This window comes from Neoarius graeffei, chromosome 25, assembly GCF_027579695.1.
Source record: "Neoarius graeffei isolate fNeoGra1 chromosome 25, fNeoGra1.pri, whole genome shotgun sequence".
In the NCBI taxonomy this organism is placed as follows: domain Eukaryota; kingdom Metazoa; phylum Chordata; class Actinopteri; order Siluriformes; family Ariidae; genus Neoarius; species Neoarius graeffei.
The window spans coordinates 10,176,994-10,193,979 of NC_083593.1; the positions used below are offsets into that span (position 1 = coordinate 10,176,994).

At 39.6% G+C, this 16,986-nt stretch overlaps 2 protein-coding genes across 3 annotated transcripts in view; one reads left to right on the top strand and one right to left on the bottom strand.

Moving 5' to 3' along the window:
• Positions 1-4,539, bottom strand: part of mfsd14ba (major facilitator superfamily domain containing 14Ba) — a 47,506-nt gene extending 42,967 nt beyond the window's left edge. Inside the window, exons 1-4 of one of the 2 annotated variants that reach the window (XM_060908151.1) lie at positions 4,102-4,538; positions 2,333-2,431; positions 2,183-2,245; positions 1,972-2,099 (exon numbers count right to left, since the gene is read on the bottom strand). In XM_060908151.1, the coding sequence (XP_060764134.1) occupies positions 1,972-2,099; positions 2,183-2,245; positions 2,333-2,431; positions 4,102-4,185 (374 nt within the window). In that variant the 5' untranslated portion in view covers positions 4,186-4,538. Of the gene's footprint in view, positions 1-1,971; positions 2,100-2,182; positions 2,246-2,332; positions 2,432-4,101 lie in introns of both variants that reach the window. The other variant, XM_060908152.1, reaches the window with a different exon arrangement.
• A 2,763-nt stretch (positions 4,540-7,302) lies between these two features.
• zmp:0000001301 (rab9 effector protein with kelch motifs) overlaps positions 7,303-16,986 on the top strand; it is an 85,386-nt gene continuing 75,702 nt past the window's right edge. Inside the window, 8 exon segments of the mRNA XM_060909608.1 lie at positions 7,303-7,341; positions 7,343-7,446; positions 7,521-7,593; positions 7,697-7,739; positions 7,865-7,943; positions 8,047-8,135; positions 12,389-12,535; positions 12,780-12,831. Coding sequence (XP_060765591.1) covers positions 7,303-7,341; positions 7,343-7,446; positions 7,521-7,593; positions 7,697-7,739; positions 7,865-7,943; positions 8,047-8,135; positions 12,389-12,535; positions 12,780-12,831 — 626 coding nt within the window.

Genomic DNA, 16,986 nt, shown 5'->3' on the forward strand with positions numbered 1-16,986 from the left:
GGAAGAAAATTACAAACACGTCAGACAATTTGACTGACAAAGCAGTCGCCCAACCACAGACTTTTCCGATTCCAGTCACATGGCATCGGTCGGTGGCTCACCATCATTAACTCCTTTCGGCGCTGGTCACACTACAGCTCGTGACGGGTTTGTGAATACTTGGTGATGAAAAACTGGTAGCATCGCCACCAATCATGCAATGCAAGAAGAATGTTCTCAGATACCCCTTTTCCACCAAATCAGTTCCAGGGCTGGTTCGGCGCCAGTGCTGGTGCTGGTTCACAACTTGTGAGCCAGCTGAGAACCAGTTTGCTTTTCCATAGCTCGCGGTGCTAAGGGAAGCCACGTCATTACGTCGTTGTATACGTCAGTTACGTCGCTACGTTTGCATAAACCTTGGCGCGAATATCGAAGCAAAAACAACACGGAAGAAGCAGCAGCAGCAACAACAATAATAATAATGGATGACTTCGCGTTTGTACAGCTGCTGCTTCTCGTTGCTTAAAAATGGCGATCTTTCGTGGTCTTGTTATCGTTGTTGGTCTTAACAACTCCGCCCCCCCACGGACGTAAGCAGTTCTTTCCTCTGGCCCAGCAAAGAGTTGGTGCTAGCCTGGAACCGGTTTTTCTGGCCCCAGAGCCAGTTCTTTGTCAGTGGAAACAGAAAACCCGGTTCCAAACTAAGCACTGGCCCCGAAAAGGGGCAAGAGTTGTTTTTTGGTACGTCTCCGCCTCATGAGTGACCAAAAAAAAAAAAAAGTCACGAAAAACTTCAATACAGACGCTGAAATTTGGTGGCGATGTTTTTGTCAGCAAACTAAGCAGTGAATACTCGCAGATGGGTTTGGGAATACTTCCCGAAGCTTGGGGAATCATCGCCGAGCCTCTTGAGAGGTATTTGTCTCAAATCCATGTCCCTGAAGCTCGCAGGAGCTTCATCACAGCGGCTGGGCAGAGCCTAACCTTCCCCGGGACTACAAACGTGCATTTACATTCGGAGATCCTTGGGAGCGCGTTTTGCATGCGCTTAGAACCCAGTCGTTATGGGAAACACTTGATGCTGAATTGAGTGCAATCAGCACGCACATACGTATAAGGACGCTGTTTTCACAGAGGCTTTGCGAAGTATTCTGTCAGGTATGCGGCGGTAGACGGATGCAAGTGCAGGAAGTGCGTTTATTAGCAGGCATGATCTTTACAAAAACAAAACATGAGGCAAGGTCAGAGCAACAAAACAGAGTTATAAACACAGCTAGAAACAAATGTGACCGTGATGAGAACACTTCGCAAAGTCTGTGAAAACAACGTCCTTATACGCGTGCGCCGATTGCACTCAAATCAGGATCAGGTGTTTCCCATAACGACCGGGTCCTAAGCGCACACAACATGCTCCATGAGCGGGCACGGCTGCTCGAGCTGCACCAGGCTCAAGTGCGTGGAAGGCGTGACAGTTAAGCGATCACAACTTTTTAGCTCACCTGTATATCGCCATACATCACCACCAAAACGCCTCATTTTTCATCGATAACCTACCGCAAAGCATCGCGAGCTGTAGTCCGACTGTAGCTTTAAACACAAAGTTGCTGCACAGATACAGTCAGCAGAAATACACTGAGGTTCAGGAGAGCCAACCAGGTATTCAATATGGTGAAGCTCGTAGCCAGAAAAGCGTACAAAAGATATCAGACCCTCTGTTGCCTGCGGGTGGCCTTTATGAGGCTTCAGCTCTCCTATAGCGCAGCCTGTTATGTTTAAGCCAAAGGTCGTGATGGTGATTAAAATAAAACATCAGCAAAAGTACTTGCCTGGATGGTTTCGAGTTCAAAATCCAAAGAATACCAAATGCTGAGACTGGATTCTGCTATAATTATGAATAAAAATGATCCCGAGTAGTGGAAGAGTGTCTTCTAAAGAAAGCAGATCAGGGATATAAAGAAAGCGAGAGAAAGAGAGAGAGAGAGACAGACATACCAGGGGCTTAATCTCATCAGAGGGATGGGCGCACAGGTGAAAAACACCGTCACCAACAGAAAAGATCTCCTGCCCCAGACATCTGATAAAGCACCGATTAATGGAGCGCTCATGAAAGACAGCAAGCCCTGGTGACACAAATCACACTTTAAGCCAACAGATCTACTCCAGAAGTAGTCACTAAAAATAATTCACCTCCTTTCAACCTCACCTTCACTCCCTGAATGAGGCCGTTCATCAGGAACGTGTGCTGTGGGAAAGTTTCGTGTAGAACCTAAACCGAAACAGGTGCTCATCAATAACAGGTAGCGAAGAAGCATGAGCCGAGACGGAAGACGGTTAGTGGAGAAGAGAGACTTACGGTAAGCATCGGTGTGGTAAGCAGACCCCAGGCGAAAAACTCGAGGAAGATGACCACCACCGCGTGATACACACTCGGCTTCCCGATTCCTTGCTGCATCTGGAACGAACATAATAGATTATGAATATCCGGCAGCATGATTAACAACGCAACCGTTCCATTTCAGTTTTGCCATTTATAATTATTAGGCATGAAACTGATCCAGATTCTTTCATTTTCTACACCATTTATCCGCTAAAGGATCCAGGTGAGTCGGAGCCAATCCCAGCCGACATTAGTCGCGAGGCAGGGTACACCCTGAACCAAGTCGCCAATCTATTGTGGGGCTAAAAGACAGACAGACAGACATCCACACTCATTCACAGCCTAGGAACAATTCGGTAGACCTAATCCACATGTCTTCGGACTGTGGGAGGAAACCAGAGCACCCAGAGGAAACCCACGCAAACAGAAATGCCCCAGTCAACCAGCAGGCTCAAACCTGGGACCTGCTTCGGATGAGGCAACAGTTCTAACCACTACTTCAGTAGGTTATTTAATTCATGTTAAAGATTACACTTTGTCTCGTTCCCACCAAATGATCCGGAACAGGAGCTGCACAAATAGATGCAGACATTTAAATAAAACATAACAGGTTAAACTGGGGGCGGCACGGTGGTGTAGTGGTTAGCGCTGTCGCCTCACAGCAAGAAGGTCCGGGTTCGAGCCCCGTGGCCGACGAGGGCCTTTCTGTGCGGAGTTTGCATGTTCTCCCCGTGTCCGCGTGGGTTTCCTCCGGGTGCTCCGGTTTCCCCCACAGTCCAAAGACATGCAGGTTAGGTTAACTGGTGACTCTAAATTGACCGTAGGTGTGAATGTGAGTGTGAATGGTTGTCTGTGTCTATGTGTCAGCCCTGTGATGACCTGGCGACTTGTCCAGGGTGTACCCCGTCTTTCGCCCGTAGTCAGCTGGGATAGGCTCCAACTTGCCTGCGACCCTGTAGAACAGGATAAAGCGGCTAGAAATAATGAGATGAGATGAGATTAAACCGGGAAATATTAGTCTTAGAACTGTATCAGGATAAATTAAATATTGGTTCAACTGATTCATTTGAAAGAGTCGGTTCATGAATCAAACATCATTGTACGTGTTACGTAATCCAGTGCATCGCTAACATTATTGCTAATGATAATGCGCGTGGGCAGAAAAATATAAAAGTAATATAATGTGTGTATCAAATGACTTTTTTTAAATAATAACGCGACATATGCGAACAATGTTTTGCTGACATTTTGCCTGAAATGTTCCAAAATGGTGCCAGTAGAGAGCTAATCAGAAACCCGGCTAGACTAGTTGTTTAGTATTCATTCATTCATTCATTCATTCATTCTAACATTAAAACACACACTAACTAGGTGTGAGAGGAAATTATTTAATCAATTAGGTTTTTAATATAACTACAGATTAGCTAGCTGTTATGCTAAAGGAAACAAAACAGCCTTGGATTTTCCCCCAATCCGTATTCCGGACAAATCCCGCCTCTTGTACGATGATTGGCTAGTGTTTCATAGTCCAGCACCTCTGATTGGGCAGTTCAGTTTTCTGTCAGCGATTTGCAGCTGCTTATTAGTCAAGGAGGCTGGATTGTCGGAAAATAGGTAGGAAGTGCTAACGCATCAGCTAGCATGCAGGCTAACTAGTTACCAAACAGATTACAGCTTCTTTGTTAGTATAATAGCCTTGCATGGTTAATTTAAAAGGAGGGGAAAAAAAGGTTATATTCGCCTACCGGGTTGTTGTCATCGTTCATTATTATTCTCTTAACCAGCACGACACGGTTAGTCCGTTTGGGTTCTTTCCCAGCATGGGCCATTTCATCACATCTTATTTGAGAGACATAAAAGCCATGTTGGGTGCATATCTTCTCTCCTCCGGCTCCTTCCAGGTTTCCTCCGTGTTTGGCCTCTGTAGGCTTTTCTATAAAATGTACAGTGTCCGTTTCAGTTCGGCTGTAAAATGGAGATGGTTGCAGGAACGTTAGCTCGACAGCGGAAGTACGGTTTATTTTAATCCCGGCTTTTCCCCCCGTGGAGCGGAAAGGATTATTATTGTCCTTATTATTGCTACTATTTTTCTCCTGAAACAGCGCCACCGTGCGGTCATGTTAAACTCTCCACAGCTGCTCTTAAATCAGTAATAGGTTTGTGAAAAAGGAAATACTTGTACACAGACTGACCGGAGTTCAGCGCTCACTCGAAACTCCTCCGGCTTTGTGTACTTCCGGTGGGTGGCAGCAGTCACCCTTAAAATAAGCTTTGCCACCCGAACTCTTTCTTTGCGTGTTGATAAAAAAAAAAAAAAGCAGGTTTGATGTAAAAGTGGCACGCTGTCGGAGAGTGAGTTTCAGAATGGATGAACAATTGTGGATCATTGTAAACAAATTCCTTTGGTATTATATCCGAGGACTGTACTATTAGGTGATTAATATGGCGGTGCCACCTCTTTGTGTCCCCCGTTTACTGTCCCTCATCTGTAATCTTGAACACATGTCATTAGTGCCATACGAACTGTGATTTGTGTAACTGAGGGGAAAAACACAACGAGTTAGCGTCAGTCACCTTGATGCTACTTTTGATCTATTTATATGACAGTAGTTTCATCTCATCTCGTTATCTCTAGCCGCTTTATCCTGTTCTACAGGGTTGCGGGCAAGCTGGAGCCTATCCCAGCTGACAGGTACACCCTGGACAAGTCGCCAGGTCATCACAGGGCTGACACATAGACACAGACAACCATTCACACTCACATTCACACCTACGGTCAATTTAGAGTCACCAGTTAACCTAACCTGCATGTCTTTGGACTGTGGGGGAAACCGGAGCACCCAGAGGAAACCCACGCGGACACGGGGAGAACATGCAAACTCCACACAGAAAGGCCCTCGCCGGCCACGGGGCTCGAACCCGGACCTTCTTGCTGTGAGGCGACAGCGCTAACCACTACACCACCGTGCCGCCCACAGTAGTTTCATTAGTACCTTATACATAATCATCTAGACGTAGCTACGTGACAGAGAGCAATTACCTCTGGAGTCATCCGGACAGTCCAAGTGTCACTCATGACCGCATCCTGAACCTCACCGGGGAAACCCGAGCTTTTCATCATATGTCGCCTTTAATGTTATTTAAGAGAATTTGAGTCGCATGGAAATAAAATGATTGATCATTTGTTCAAGTATTATTTTATTGCTAATTTTTATTTATTTATTTATTTTATTTCATATCTTAAACAAAATGTCACACTACAAGAATCACTTTTATTTGTATTTTTTAATGTTACTACTGTTAGACTAGGAAAAGGCTTTTTATACCCTGTAAAGGTTAAATAAAAATGAGGGGTAATTTCATATATATTCTAAATCTATAACTCAGAATACATTTAAGCAAATTTTTTATAATTTTGGCTTGACAAAGCAAACATGTATTTATTCTTATTACTTTTGCTGTTATTGTTGTTGTTGTACTATTTGTACTGTTTCCACACAGCCACCTTGCAACACCATAGCAACCATGTAGCAACCTCTTACCAACTACCAACTGCCTAGACACACCCTTAGCAACCACCTATAATACCTTAGCAACCATGTAGTAATCTCCTACCAACCACCAACTGCCTAGAATCACCCTTAGCAACTACCTCTAACTCTATAGCAACCATGTAGTAATCTCCTACCAACCATCAACTGCCTAGAATCACCCTTAGCAACTACCTCTAACACTATAGCTACCATGTAGCAACCTCCTACCAACCACCAACTGCCTAGAATCACCCTTAGCAACCACCTCTAATACTATAGCAACCATGTAGCAACCTCCTACCAACCACCAACTGCCTAGAATCACCCTTAGCAACCACCTCTAATACCATAGCAACCATGTAGCAACCTCTTACCAACCACCAACTGCCTAGACACACCATTAGCAACCACCTTAGCAACCTATATCTTAGCAACCATGTACCAGCCTGATACCAACCACTGACTGCCTAGAAACCCCCTTAGCAACCACCGATAATACCATAGCGACCAAGTAGCAAAATCCTACCAACCACCTGAGATCACATAGCAACTGTCTAGAAACACCCTTAGCAACCATGTATTACACCATAGTAATCATGTCACAACATCCTAGCAACTGTGCTAGTTCTAATACATTATTGTTCTGATAGTTATTGCTACTACAGCTCATAAAACATCAAGCAACACCCTAGCAGCTAGCTGGGATGCCATAGTGAATCCCATAGCAACACCTTAGCAACCACATGGGATACCGTCTGACCCACCGAGCATCACCCTAGCATGCACGTAGTGTAACATGGAAACCAGCTCACAACATCCTTGTAACTGGGATACTGTGTAACCACCTGAGATGGCATAGCAACCATCTAGCAATAACCTTTAAACATAACATTAACATTTTTACTGTATTTAATGATTTAATTTATTTTTACTGGCCTGGCGACTTGTCCAGGGTGTACCCTACCTTTTGCCCGTAGTCAGCTGGGATAGGCTCCAGCTTGCCTGCGACCCTGTAGAACAGGATAAAGTGGCTAGAGATGAGATGAGATGAGATGAGATTTATTTTTAGACAAAACCTTTTAACACTCTAACCATTCAGTGAATGACAGCACTCTGTCAAACCACCTGAAAGCTTGATCACAAACTTTACCTTTCTAATTTAGTTATAATGGCCGGGGCACACATTAGTGGTTTACGATTCATCAGTGAGAATTTGATTGCTGCATCAATACGCTGGATGGTTGCGGTGTAAACGTTACCAGAGCAGGTTCAAATAAACATCTCAGTAAAAACCTGCTTGCATGATGAGCAGAGAAGCTTGTTTACTTCCATCACTAGGCGACGGGTTTCCTCATCTTACAGCTGGATAAAGGTGTCCCTGTCAGCCACCAGGACTCGGCGAGACATGGATGCATGATTCACCTGCTTTCTATTGTCTATACATTTTAAAATTAGAAGCTATTTTGTGCACGACAGAATTCCTTTAGTGTCTGAAATGGCCCTGGCAAGTGGACACTGGGTTGAAAAGGAGACTGCAGGAATGCCACCCAGTCCGAGGTGAGGTTCTCTTGGCTTTTATCTTGATACTCCTAATGCAACATTCAGGACAGTATGTGCTTGTTTACTTTCAGAGCTGGTCATGCGATTGCCGTAGCAGGAAATATCGCTTTCTTACATGGTGGCGTTTCACACATGAACTTCGAGGTGTGTAACATCAGCGGCCTGAATACTAAAATGAACAGATGCTTTAGATGACATCTATAATTTATATCAACCCTAATGAGAGGTTTTATTTGATCCTCTTTAGGAAACACAACCTGAATATTTCAATGATTTTTACATGATTACAGGTAAGGATTTGTGTAAAAAAAAATCGAATTAGTATGATAACTGTAATTGTTTATTGGACATTAAGTGTAAATATTTAAATAAAACTGCTGAGATATTATTAATGACGCTTTCCTTTTTCTGTAAGTTTCCCCTTCCTGTATAACCTGGGAGATGATGCCTCAGAATGGAGTCGTACCAACTGTGAGAGAAGGCCACACACTTTGGTGAACAAAAAAACAAAACAAAACAAAACATGACGACAGAAATGATCTTCTGATGTTATTTTCCTGAGACTAGATTGGGATTCAAACCGGCTCTTCTTTACAGTGTTGTCAAAGGGAAACTGTACTTATTTGGAGGCTCCTGCAATCCTGAAGCAAATGAATGCCTTCCAGGTGTCTATTGCTTTGACGTCGGTAAGCAATTAAGCAACGGGTTTTTGTTTTGTTTTTCTTTTTTTTTTCGTCCAGATAAAATTTGGCGTACAGAATAAAAAGCCCGGAAAAAGTATTATTATATGTATTGTGGTATTGTATTAAAATTTTTCTGGATTGAAAGTACAAATAGAGTGTGAATTAAAAACTACACTTATACAGTATATAGGCTGCTCAAGTAATTGTAACTCAAATAAGGAGTCAGGACTTGTTTTTTTAGAATGGTTTTGCATTTTAAATTTGACTAATTTTTTTATATTAACCTTTTCATATTAAAAGTGACAAAGTTTGGGCTTGGGGCGGCACGGTGGTGTAGTGCTTAGTTAGCACTGTCGCCTCACAGCAAGAAGGTCCGGGTTCGAGCCCCGTGGCCGGCGAGGGCCTTTCTGTGCGGAGTTTGCATGTTCTCCCCGTGTCCGCATGGGTTTCCTCCGGGTGCTCCGGTTTCCCCCACAGTCCAAAGACATGCAGGTTAGGTTAACTGGTGACTCTAAATTGACCGTAGGTGTGAATGTGAGTGTGAATGGTTGTCTGTGTCTATGTGTCAGCCCTGTGATGACCTGGCGACTTGTCCAAGGTGTACCCCGCCTTTCGCCCGTAGTCAGCTGGGATAGGCTCCAGGTTGCCTGCGACCCTGTAGAATGGGATAAGCGGCTACAGATAATGGATGGATGGATGGATGGACGTTTGGGCTATGGCTAGAGTTTGAGTTTCATAACCACTCTTGTACGTTATGTATTCAATTTGTACAGGTTTGTTTGGCCTGGATGTTTTAAGTAAGGAATAAAACATAAAGGAACGCACTGTTATAAATTGATTAACTATGGATAGATAGATGGATGGAAAACAACATGGCTCTGAGAGTACTTCTGGTTCTAACCAATCATAAATAATATATTTTTATTCATGTGCTCGTTCTAATACATTACTGTTCCTATAGTAAGAGCCCATTCAGCTTATAAAACATGGTATTTAACAAAGAAAACTGTATAATTGCTTTTATTCGATCCATATTCACTGGATTTGAGCAATCATGCGCTCTGATTGGCTACTCTACTACTAGGATATCAGCTCATGTACCACGAGTAGAGAAAAACAAAATGGCGTCTTTGTTATAAAGTATTTAAAAGAAACAGAAATAGCTAAAGGAATGTAGTTTTTTCCCCCCCAATATCGCTCATTCCACACTCCAGCCCAATCGGTGGCAGTAATGCACCTTTAATTTGGTTTCCCAAACGCCAAAAAACCCTAAAGAAGAAGAAAAAGAACATTGCTGAACCAACTGAAAATGAAATAAAAACTCTACTCGAAAACAAAACCCACAAAAATACAAAAAAAAAGCAACAAAATATTGGAATCAAAGTATTTGATGTTAAGAATGATTTTTTTTTCAAGAATTATTATTATCGCATTTTTCACAAATTGCTCCTGTCATTTCGCCGGTTTGTTTACATTCTAAGTGGAAATGATTTTGTCGGGCGTTTTGTATAAAGTTTTTATTTATCGAATTTGCAAAAAATAAAAATGCTCTGTTTTTCAAAATCCAGTGAACATGGATAGAATAAAACAGTTATTCCACTCAATCTCGTTGTACGTAGCTGATAGCCAACTCGGCGCTACGTGTCTCATCGGCTATCAGCTCGTGTACGACTCGATTTCGTGGAATAATTGTTAAATATGGGGCTGTTTTCTATTAGAAGATGTTTATTTAACATTTGTGGAATGAACCAAGTAACAATCAGTAAAGCCTCGGTCACAACCGGCCGTATGTGCTCCTACGGCCGGTCTACGTGCAAAAAACGCAAGAAACGCACGGAGGGCGCGTGTGTGACGTGCTGATTTTCGAGCCGTAGACTGGCCGCAGACCGGCCGCAGAGGTTCTTTGTCTTGTCAAACAAACTCTACAGGCGCTTACGTTTTTTCAGGTTGCAAGACAAACTTACGGCCAATGCGTGTCTTTCTCCACGAACAAAAAAAAATGCAGCGATTTGGGAAACGCCAAAAATCGCACGGCCAAAAAAATCGCACGTCCGGTTGTGACCTAGGCTTAAGCTTTCCACAATTGGAGATTCTTCAGGACTGGGTACTTTGCGTTTTTTGTACTTTCTGGTTTCTCAGTAACATAACAAGCCGTCTAATTAACTTCAAGTGCAAGAAAAACCAGGGGTTGGGGAGGGAACAACAGTGTATATCTTCTATAATGTAAGAGATAACTGAGGCAAACTTGTTCCACCGTCCAGTCAAAAGTTCAGACACACCTTCTAATTCAATGTTTTTATTTTATTTTTATTAATTAAAAGACACTTCTTCACGTCTTTAAGGAATGAAGGATGTCGTTTCTCTTTACTTAGTTAAGCAGTTCTTGAGATAATATGGATTACAACCAGGGCTTTGAACCGGTTCAAGGAACGAAAACGAAAACCGGGAACTTTTTCTATTTCACATGGAACAGAAACGAAACCAGAAACTTTATTATTTTTTATGTTCCGGAACAGAAACGCTTATTAAAAATAATGGTAACCGGTTAATACCGGTTTTTATTTCGTTCCTCAAAGTTTCTGTAGCCTACAAATAAAAAAGTCATTCTTCTCCTGCGCAAGTTTCTATGACCCGCTGGGGTTCACTTCCTGTGTGACGTTCGCTGATTGAATGGAGAGAGCGGGAGGGTGGACTACTAGTGAGTAAGTGCATTAGAGTGTCTCTGAGCAAAGAAGAGCCTGAACGATGCAATCTCCCTATTGGCTGTTTGTAAAAATGTATCAGTTGTTGCCCTTCCCACGGGAATCATCGCGGGCTCGAGAGACGAGACCTGACGAGTTAGTTCGTTGGTAGCAGAACAAAATGTCTGGACACAAATCGGGTTTTCAGAAAAGGAAAGAAAATAAACGGAGGGTCGAAAATACAAAAAAGGAGGCAGAAAATGCAAAACGAGTTTTAAGGTAGGACAAATGGTTACTTTTCTGAGGCAGCCCGCCGTGGCTGCCTGCAGGCTTATTTATTATAGCCCATTTCGTTAAAATAGTTGATATAAAATGTTTATAGTTATAGTTATGTGATGGTTGTCCTGATTTAGACTGTTTTTTTTTTGGGGGGGGGTTGCGCGATGTTGCACCCGGGTCCAGATTAGGGCAGAACCGGCCCTGGCTACATTTCAGGTGTAGTTTGTTTTATGTATGTATGTACTTGCATAGATGTGTACTTGGTCTTCCAATATGGCGCCTAACAAAATCTCGCGGCGCGGTGACGTCATGCGGTAGCCCTCTATAGGGCCTGACTAGCCTTTGGTAACACACTAAACGAATTATCTTTCATTTTTGGCACTTTTTCTGTTTGTGTAGATGGGAAGACATACTGAGAATCCAAATCGCCAACATTTGAAATAATAATTGTTTTGAATTATTTCTTGTCTTATTTAATGAAGGTTGTAATAGAATTAGCCTACATTTGGCTTAAGCTGGATGAGACAGAGACATAATTTTATAGCCATTTGTTAAACAGCTGACAGGGAACGTAATTAACCGTTCCGGGAACGAAATTTTTTTGTTCTAACCGGTTCGGGAACGTCTATTTAATGGTGGAACCCAAAACCGGAAACGTTAAAATTCTGTTTCTGTTCAGAACGAACCAATAGGAAAAAAATTCTGGTTCAAAGCCCTGATTACAACAGTTGTCGAATAGAGCTGTTTACTGTATTTTTATTTCACATTTCACCCTCAGTGGTGCACAATACTGTATCATTAAACGATTCAAGGAATCTGGAGGAATTTGGGTGCGTAAAGGGTAAGGGCACAAGCCTAATCCGAACACCCGTGATCTCTGATCATTCAGACTTTATTTAGTTGAGCAGTTCTTGATTACTATAGTTGTTGAATATGGTTATTCACTGCATATTTATTATTTACTGTTTGATCACAAATGCATTAAGAAGGCAAGAAATCGCACTGATTAACTTTTGACCAGGCACACCTGTTAATTGAAAAGCATTCCAGGTGACTACCTCATGACTACCTCGATAATGCCAATAGTGTGCAAAGCGTCATCAAGGTAAACACTGGATACTTTGAAGAATCTAAAATATTTTGTTTTTTAACCTTTTTTTTATTTACCACATAATTCCATACATGTTCCATATGTTATTTCATAGTTTTTATATCTTCGGTATTGTTCTACAATGTAAAATATTAGAATATCAGCAGACATGTCGTAATGTGCCACATGTTTAATTACTCACTCAGTTACACTGAGATGGGAGAAGCTGGACACCGGAGGCATGGCGCTGAAGACTCTCAGACACAGCTCAGCAGCTTTAGGGGATAATATCTATGTTTATGGAGGAATTCTGGATGGAACACCAAAAGACGACCTGATGATGTTCAACACAGGTCAGCAACGTGTTGATAAATGGGATCCAGATCAGATGGTCCAGATGGTAGTAGGCCATAGTAGATGAATTACAGAGTCGTGTAGAGAACATGCTGCTTTTTACAAACCAGCAGGTTTGTTAAAATAACCGCTAACATCTTAGCGATTTTGCAAGTTAGAGTACTGTGTGTATCAGTTTTATTGGAGTTATAATATGTTTTACCAATGACTTTTTACTAAACATTTCAATTAAACTGCTTTTAGTGTCAATGTTCTGGACACCTATCAAAACAAGTGGGACTCCGCCATCTGCAAGGTAACATCTTAATGGTTAATATTAGGATGAGGGAGCAAGGTTATATGCTGATTTCAGACAAAAAAAGCCATCGTGCGTACCTTTAGTATGTATGTTTTACAGTGTACCTTTATATGTGCAATAGTGTATTTTTATTATTCTAGCCACATTCACTGGATACGAGCAATCGCGCTCTGATTGGCTACTCTACTACTAGGCTATCAGCTCATATACTGTGAGGAGTATTAGTATTAGTTCGTCCGATCCCTGGGGGGACAAAAGGCGGCAAGTCTTCTCCATCGTCTTCCGTCTTGGGCGGCGTTATTTCCCTCTTCCCATGTGAGTCCCCTCACCGCCAAGTCCTCTCTAAATGTTGACCTCTATGTTGTCTTAGGCAGAGGTGGACAGTAACGAAGTACATTTACTTGAGTACTGTACTTAAGTACGCTTTTTGAGTATCTGTACTTTATTTGAGGTTTTTTTTTTGCCAACTTGTGACTTTAACTTCACTACATTTGAAAGACAAATATCGTACTTTTCACTCCATTACATTTCTATCAAGGTCCTCGTTACTCGTTACTATGAAGCGGCTTTGAAAGTGGATGTTTTTTTTTCTTTTCTAAAACGTGATTGGATTTTTCGCAGGTGACACTGAGACAGCCTCACTGTAAACCCGAATAAGTTAAAGGAACAGTCCACCGTACTTCCATAATGAAATATGCTCTTATCTGAATTGAGACGAGCTGCTCCGTACCTGTCCGAGCTTTGCGCGACCTCCCAGTCAGTCAGATGCAGTCAGACGCGCTGTCACTCCTGTCAGCAATGTAGCTAGGCTCAGTATGGCCAATGGTATTTTTTGGGGCTGTAGTTAGATGCAACCAAACTCTTCTGCGTTTTTCCTGTTTACATAGGTTTATATGACCAGTGATATGAAACAAGTTCAGTTACACAAATTGAAACGTGGCGATTTTCTATGCTATGGAAAGTCCGCACTATAATGACAGGCGTACTAACACCTTCTGCGCGCTTCGGACGCTTCTGCATTGATACGGAGCTCAGATATCAATGCGCTGTCGAAGCGCGCAGAAGGTGTTAGTACGCCTGTCATTATAGTGCGGACTTTCCATAGCATAGAAAATCGCTACGTTTCAATTTGTGTAACTGAACTTGTTTCATATCACTGGTCATATAAACCTATGTAAACAGGAAAAACGCGGAAGAGTTTGGTCGCATCTAACTACAGCCCCAAAAAATACCATTGGCCATGCTGAGCCTAGCTACATTGCTAACAGGAGTGACAGCGCGTCTGACTGCGTCTGACTGACTGGGAGGTCGCGCAAAGCTCGGAGAGGTACGGAGCAGCTCGTCTCAATTCAGATAAGAGCATATTTCATTATGGAAGTACGGTGGACTGTTCCTTTAATAGTACTCAAAAATTTTGATGTAACTGATTACATAATAAAATTTAAGTACATATACTAGTTTTTGAAATTAAACCTAACTTTAAAACTATATTTAGGCTGGACTCGTTTACTTTATCATTTTCATTATTTTCAAGCTCTCTGAACTCATATCAACTTATTCACATACTTGTATCTTTCAACCTCAATAAACTCAATTATTTTCAGTCTAATCAAGTTTAATGCTTACATTTTTAAAGTCAACTCAGCTTGATTTTCTCAAGTTATCAATAACCTGCAAGCTTACTTTTAAAGTGTACTCTAATTATAAGTAGCAACCTTTTTTCAAGGGAACACATCTTATGTCCAGTGCTGATATTCTAGGTTTCTTTTACAAACTGACTTTACGCTGAAAGATACTGTCCAATAAATATTTAAAATGTATGTAACACTTCCACTGAAAAGAATGAGACAAGAAAATTTTAAGATGTATGACACCATTTACTTTTTACGGTTGCAATATAAACAGTCTACAAACTTGAACATGCCGGTTGTCAGAAATGAACCTGAAAATCAAAACGCGTACATAATTATGGCATTCTGGTGTAGCATTTTCAATGGTTCTCAAATATTATCAGAGCATGAACATATTAGTTGGCAGAAAATGGACCTGAAAATTCAGCTGAGTAACTTTCAATACCTGCAGTTTTACGCATCAAGTGATAAAGTTTATAGGAAATCAGAATAACCATTTAAATTCAATAAGGCAGGGGTTTTCAAAGTGTGGGAGAGTCAGCCCCCCCGTCAGAGAGCAAATAAACAACAGCCCCCCACCCCTTACAATTTTTATTGTTGCTATACTTAATGTTCCATTCATATTTTTTAAAAAATGGTTGTTGTACAAATTTTAATTTTTTTCTTTTACACATTTTAAACATCTGTGCTTTTTAAAACATCTTTTTTACACATTTTAAACATCTGTGCTTTTTTAAAAACATTTATTTTTACACATTTTAAACATCTGTGCTTTTTTAAAACATCTTTTTTACACATTTTAAACATCTGTGCTTTTTTAAAACATCTTTTTTACACATTTTAAACATCTCTGCTTTTTAAAACATTTTTTACACATTTTAAACATCTGTGCTTTTTAAAACATCTTTTTTTTACACATTTTAAACATCTGTGCTTTTTTTAAACATTTTTTACACATTTTAAACATCTGTGCTTTTTTTAAAACATCTTTTTTACACATTTTAAACATCTGTGCTTTTTTAAAACATCTTTTTTACACATTTTAAACATCTCTGCTTTTTAAAACATCTTTTTTACACATTTTAAACATCTGTGCTTTTTTAAAACATCTTTTTACACATTTTAAACATCTGTGCTTTTTAAAACATCTTTTTTTTACACATTTTAAACATCTGTGCTTTTTTAAAACATCTTTTTACACATTTTAAACATCTGTGCTTTTTAAAACATCTTTTTTTTACACATTTTAAACATCTGTGCTTTTTTTAAAACATTTTTTTACACATTTTAAACATCTCTGCTTTTTTAAAACATCTTTTTTACACATTTTAAACATCTCTGCGTTTTAAAACATATTTTTTACACATTTTAAACATCTGTGCTTTTTTAAAAGATCTTTTTTTACACATTTTAAACATCTGTGCTTTTTTAAAACATCTTTTTTACACATTTTAAACACCTGTGCTTTTTTAAAACATCTTTTTACACATTTTAAACATCTGTGCTTTTTAAAACATCTTTTTTACACATTTTAAACATCTGTGCTTTTTTAAAACATCTTTTTTACACATTTTAAACATCTCTGCTTTTTAAAACATATTTTTTACACATTTTAAACATCTGTGCTTTTTAAAACATCTTTTTTTACACATTTTAAACATCTGTGCTTTTTTTAAACATTTTTTACACATTTTAAACATCTGTGCTTTTTTTAAAACATCTTTTTTACACATTTTAAACATCTGTGCTTTTTTAAAACATCTTTTTTACACATTTTAAACATCTCTGCTTTTTAAAACATCTTTTTTACACATTTTAAACATCTGTGCTTTTTTAAAACATCTTTTTACACATTTTAAACATCTGTGCTTTTTAAAACATCTTTTTTTTACACATTTTAAACATCTGTGCTTTTTTTTAAAACATTTTTTTACACATTTTAAACATCTGTGCTTTTTTAAAACATCTTTTTTTACACATTTTAAACATCTCTGCTTTTTTAAAACATCTTTTTTACACATTTTAAACATCTCTGCGTTTTAAAACATATTTTTTACACATTTTAAACATCTGTGCTTTTTTAAAAGATCTTTTTTTACACATTTTAAACATCTGTGCTTTTTTAAAACATCTTTTTTACACATTTTAAACACCTGTGCTTTTTTAAAACATCTTTTTACACATTTTAAACATCTGTGCTTTTTAAAACATCTTTTTTACACATTTTAAACATCTGTACTTTTTAAAACATCTCTTTTTTACACATTTTAAACATCTGTGCTTTTTTAAAACATCTTTTTTACACATTTTAAACATCTGTGCTTGTTAAAACATCTTTTTTACACATTTTAAACATCTGTGCTTTTTAAAACATCTTTTTTTCACACATTTTAAACATCTGTGCTTTTTAAAACATCTTTTTTACACATTTTAAACATCTGTGCTTTTTTTAAAACATCTTTTTTACACATTTTAAACATCTGTGCTTTTTTTTAAAACATCTTTTTTTACACATTTATTA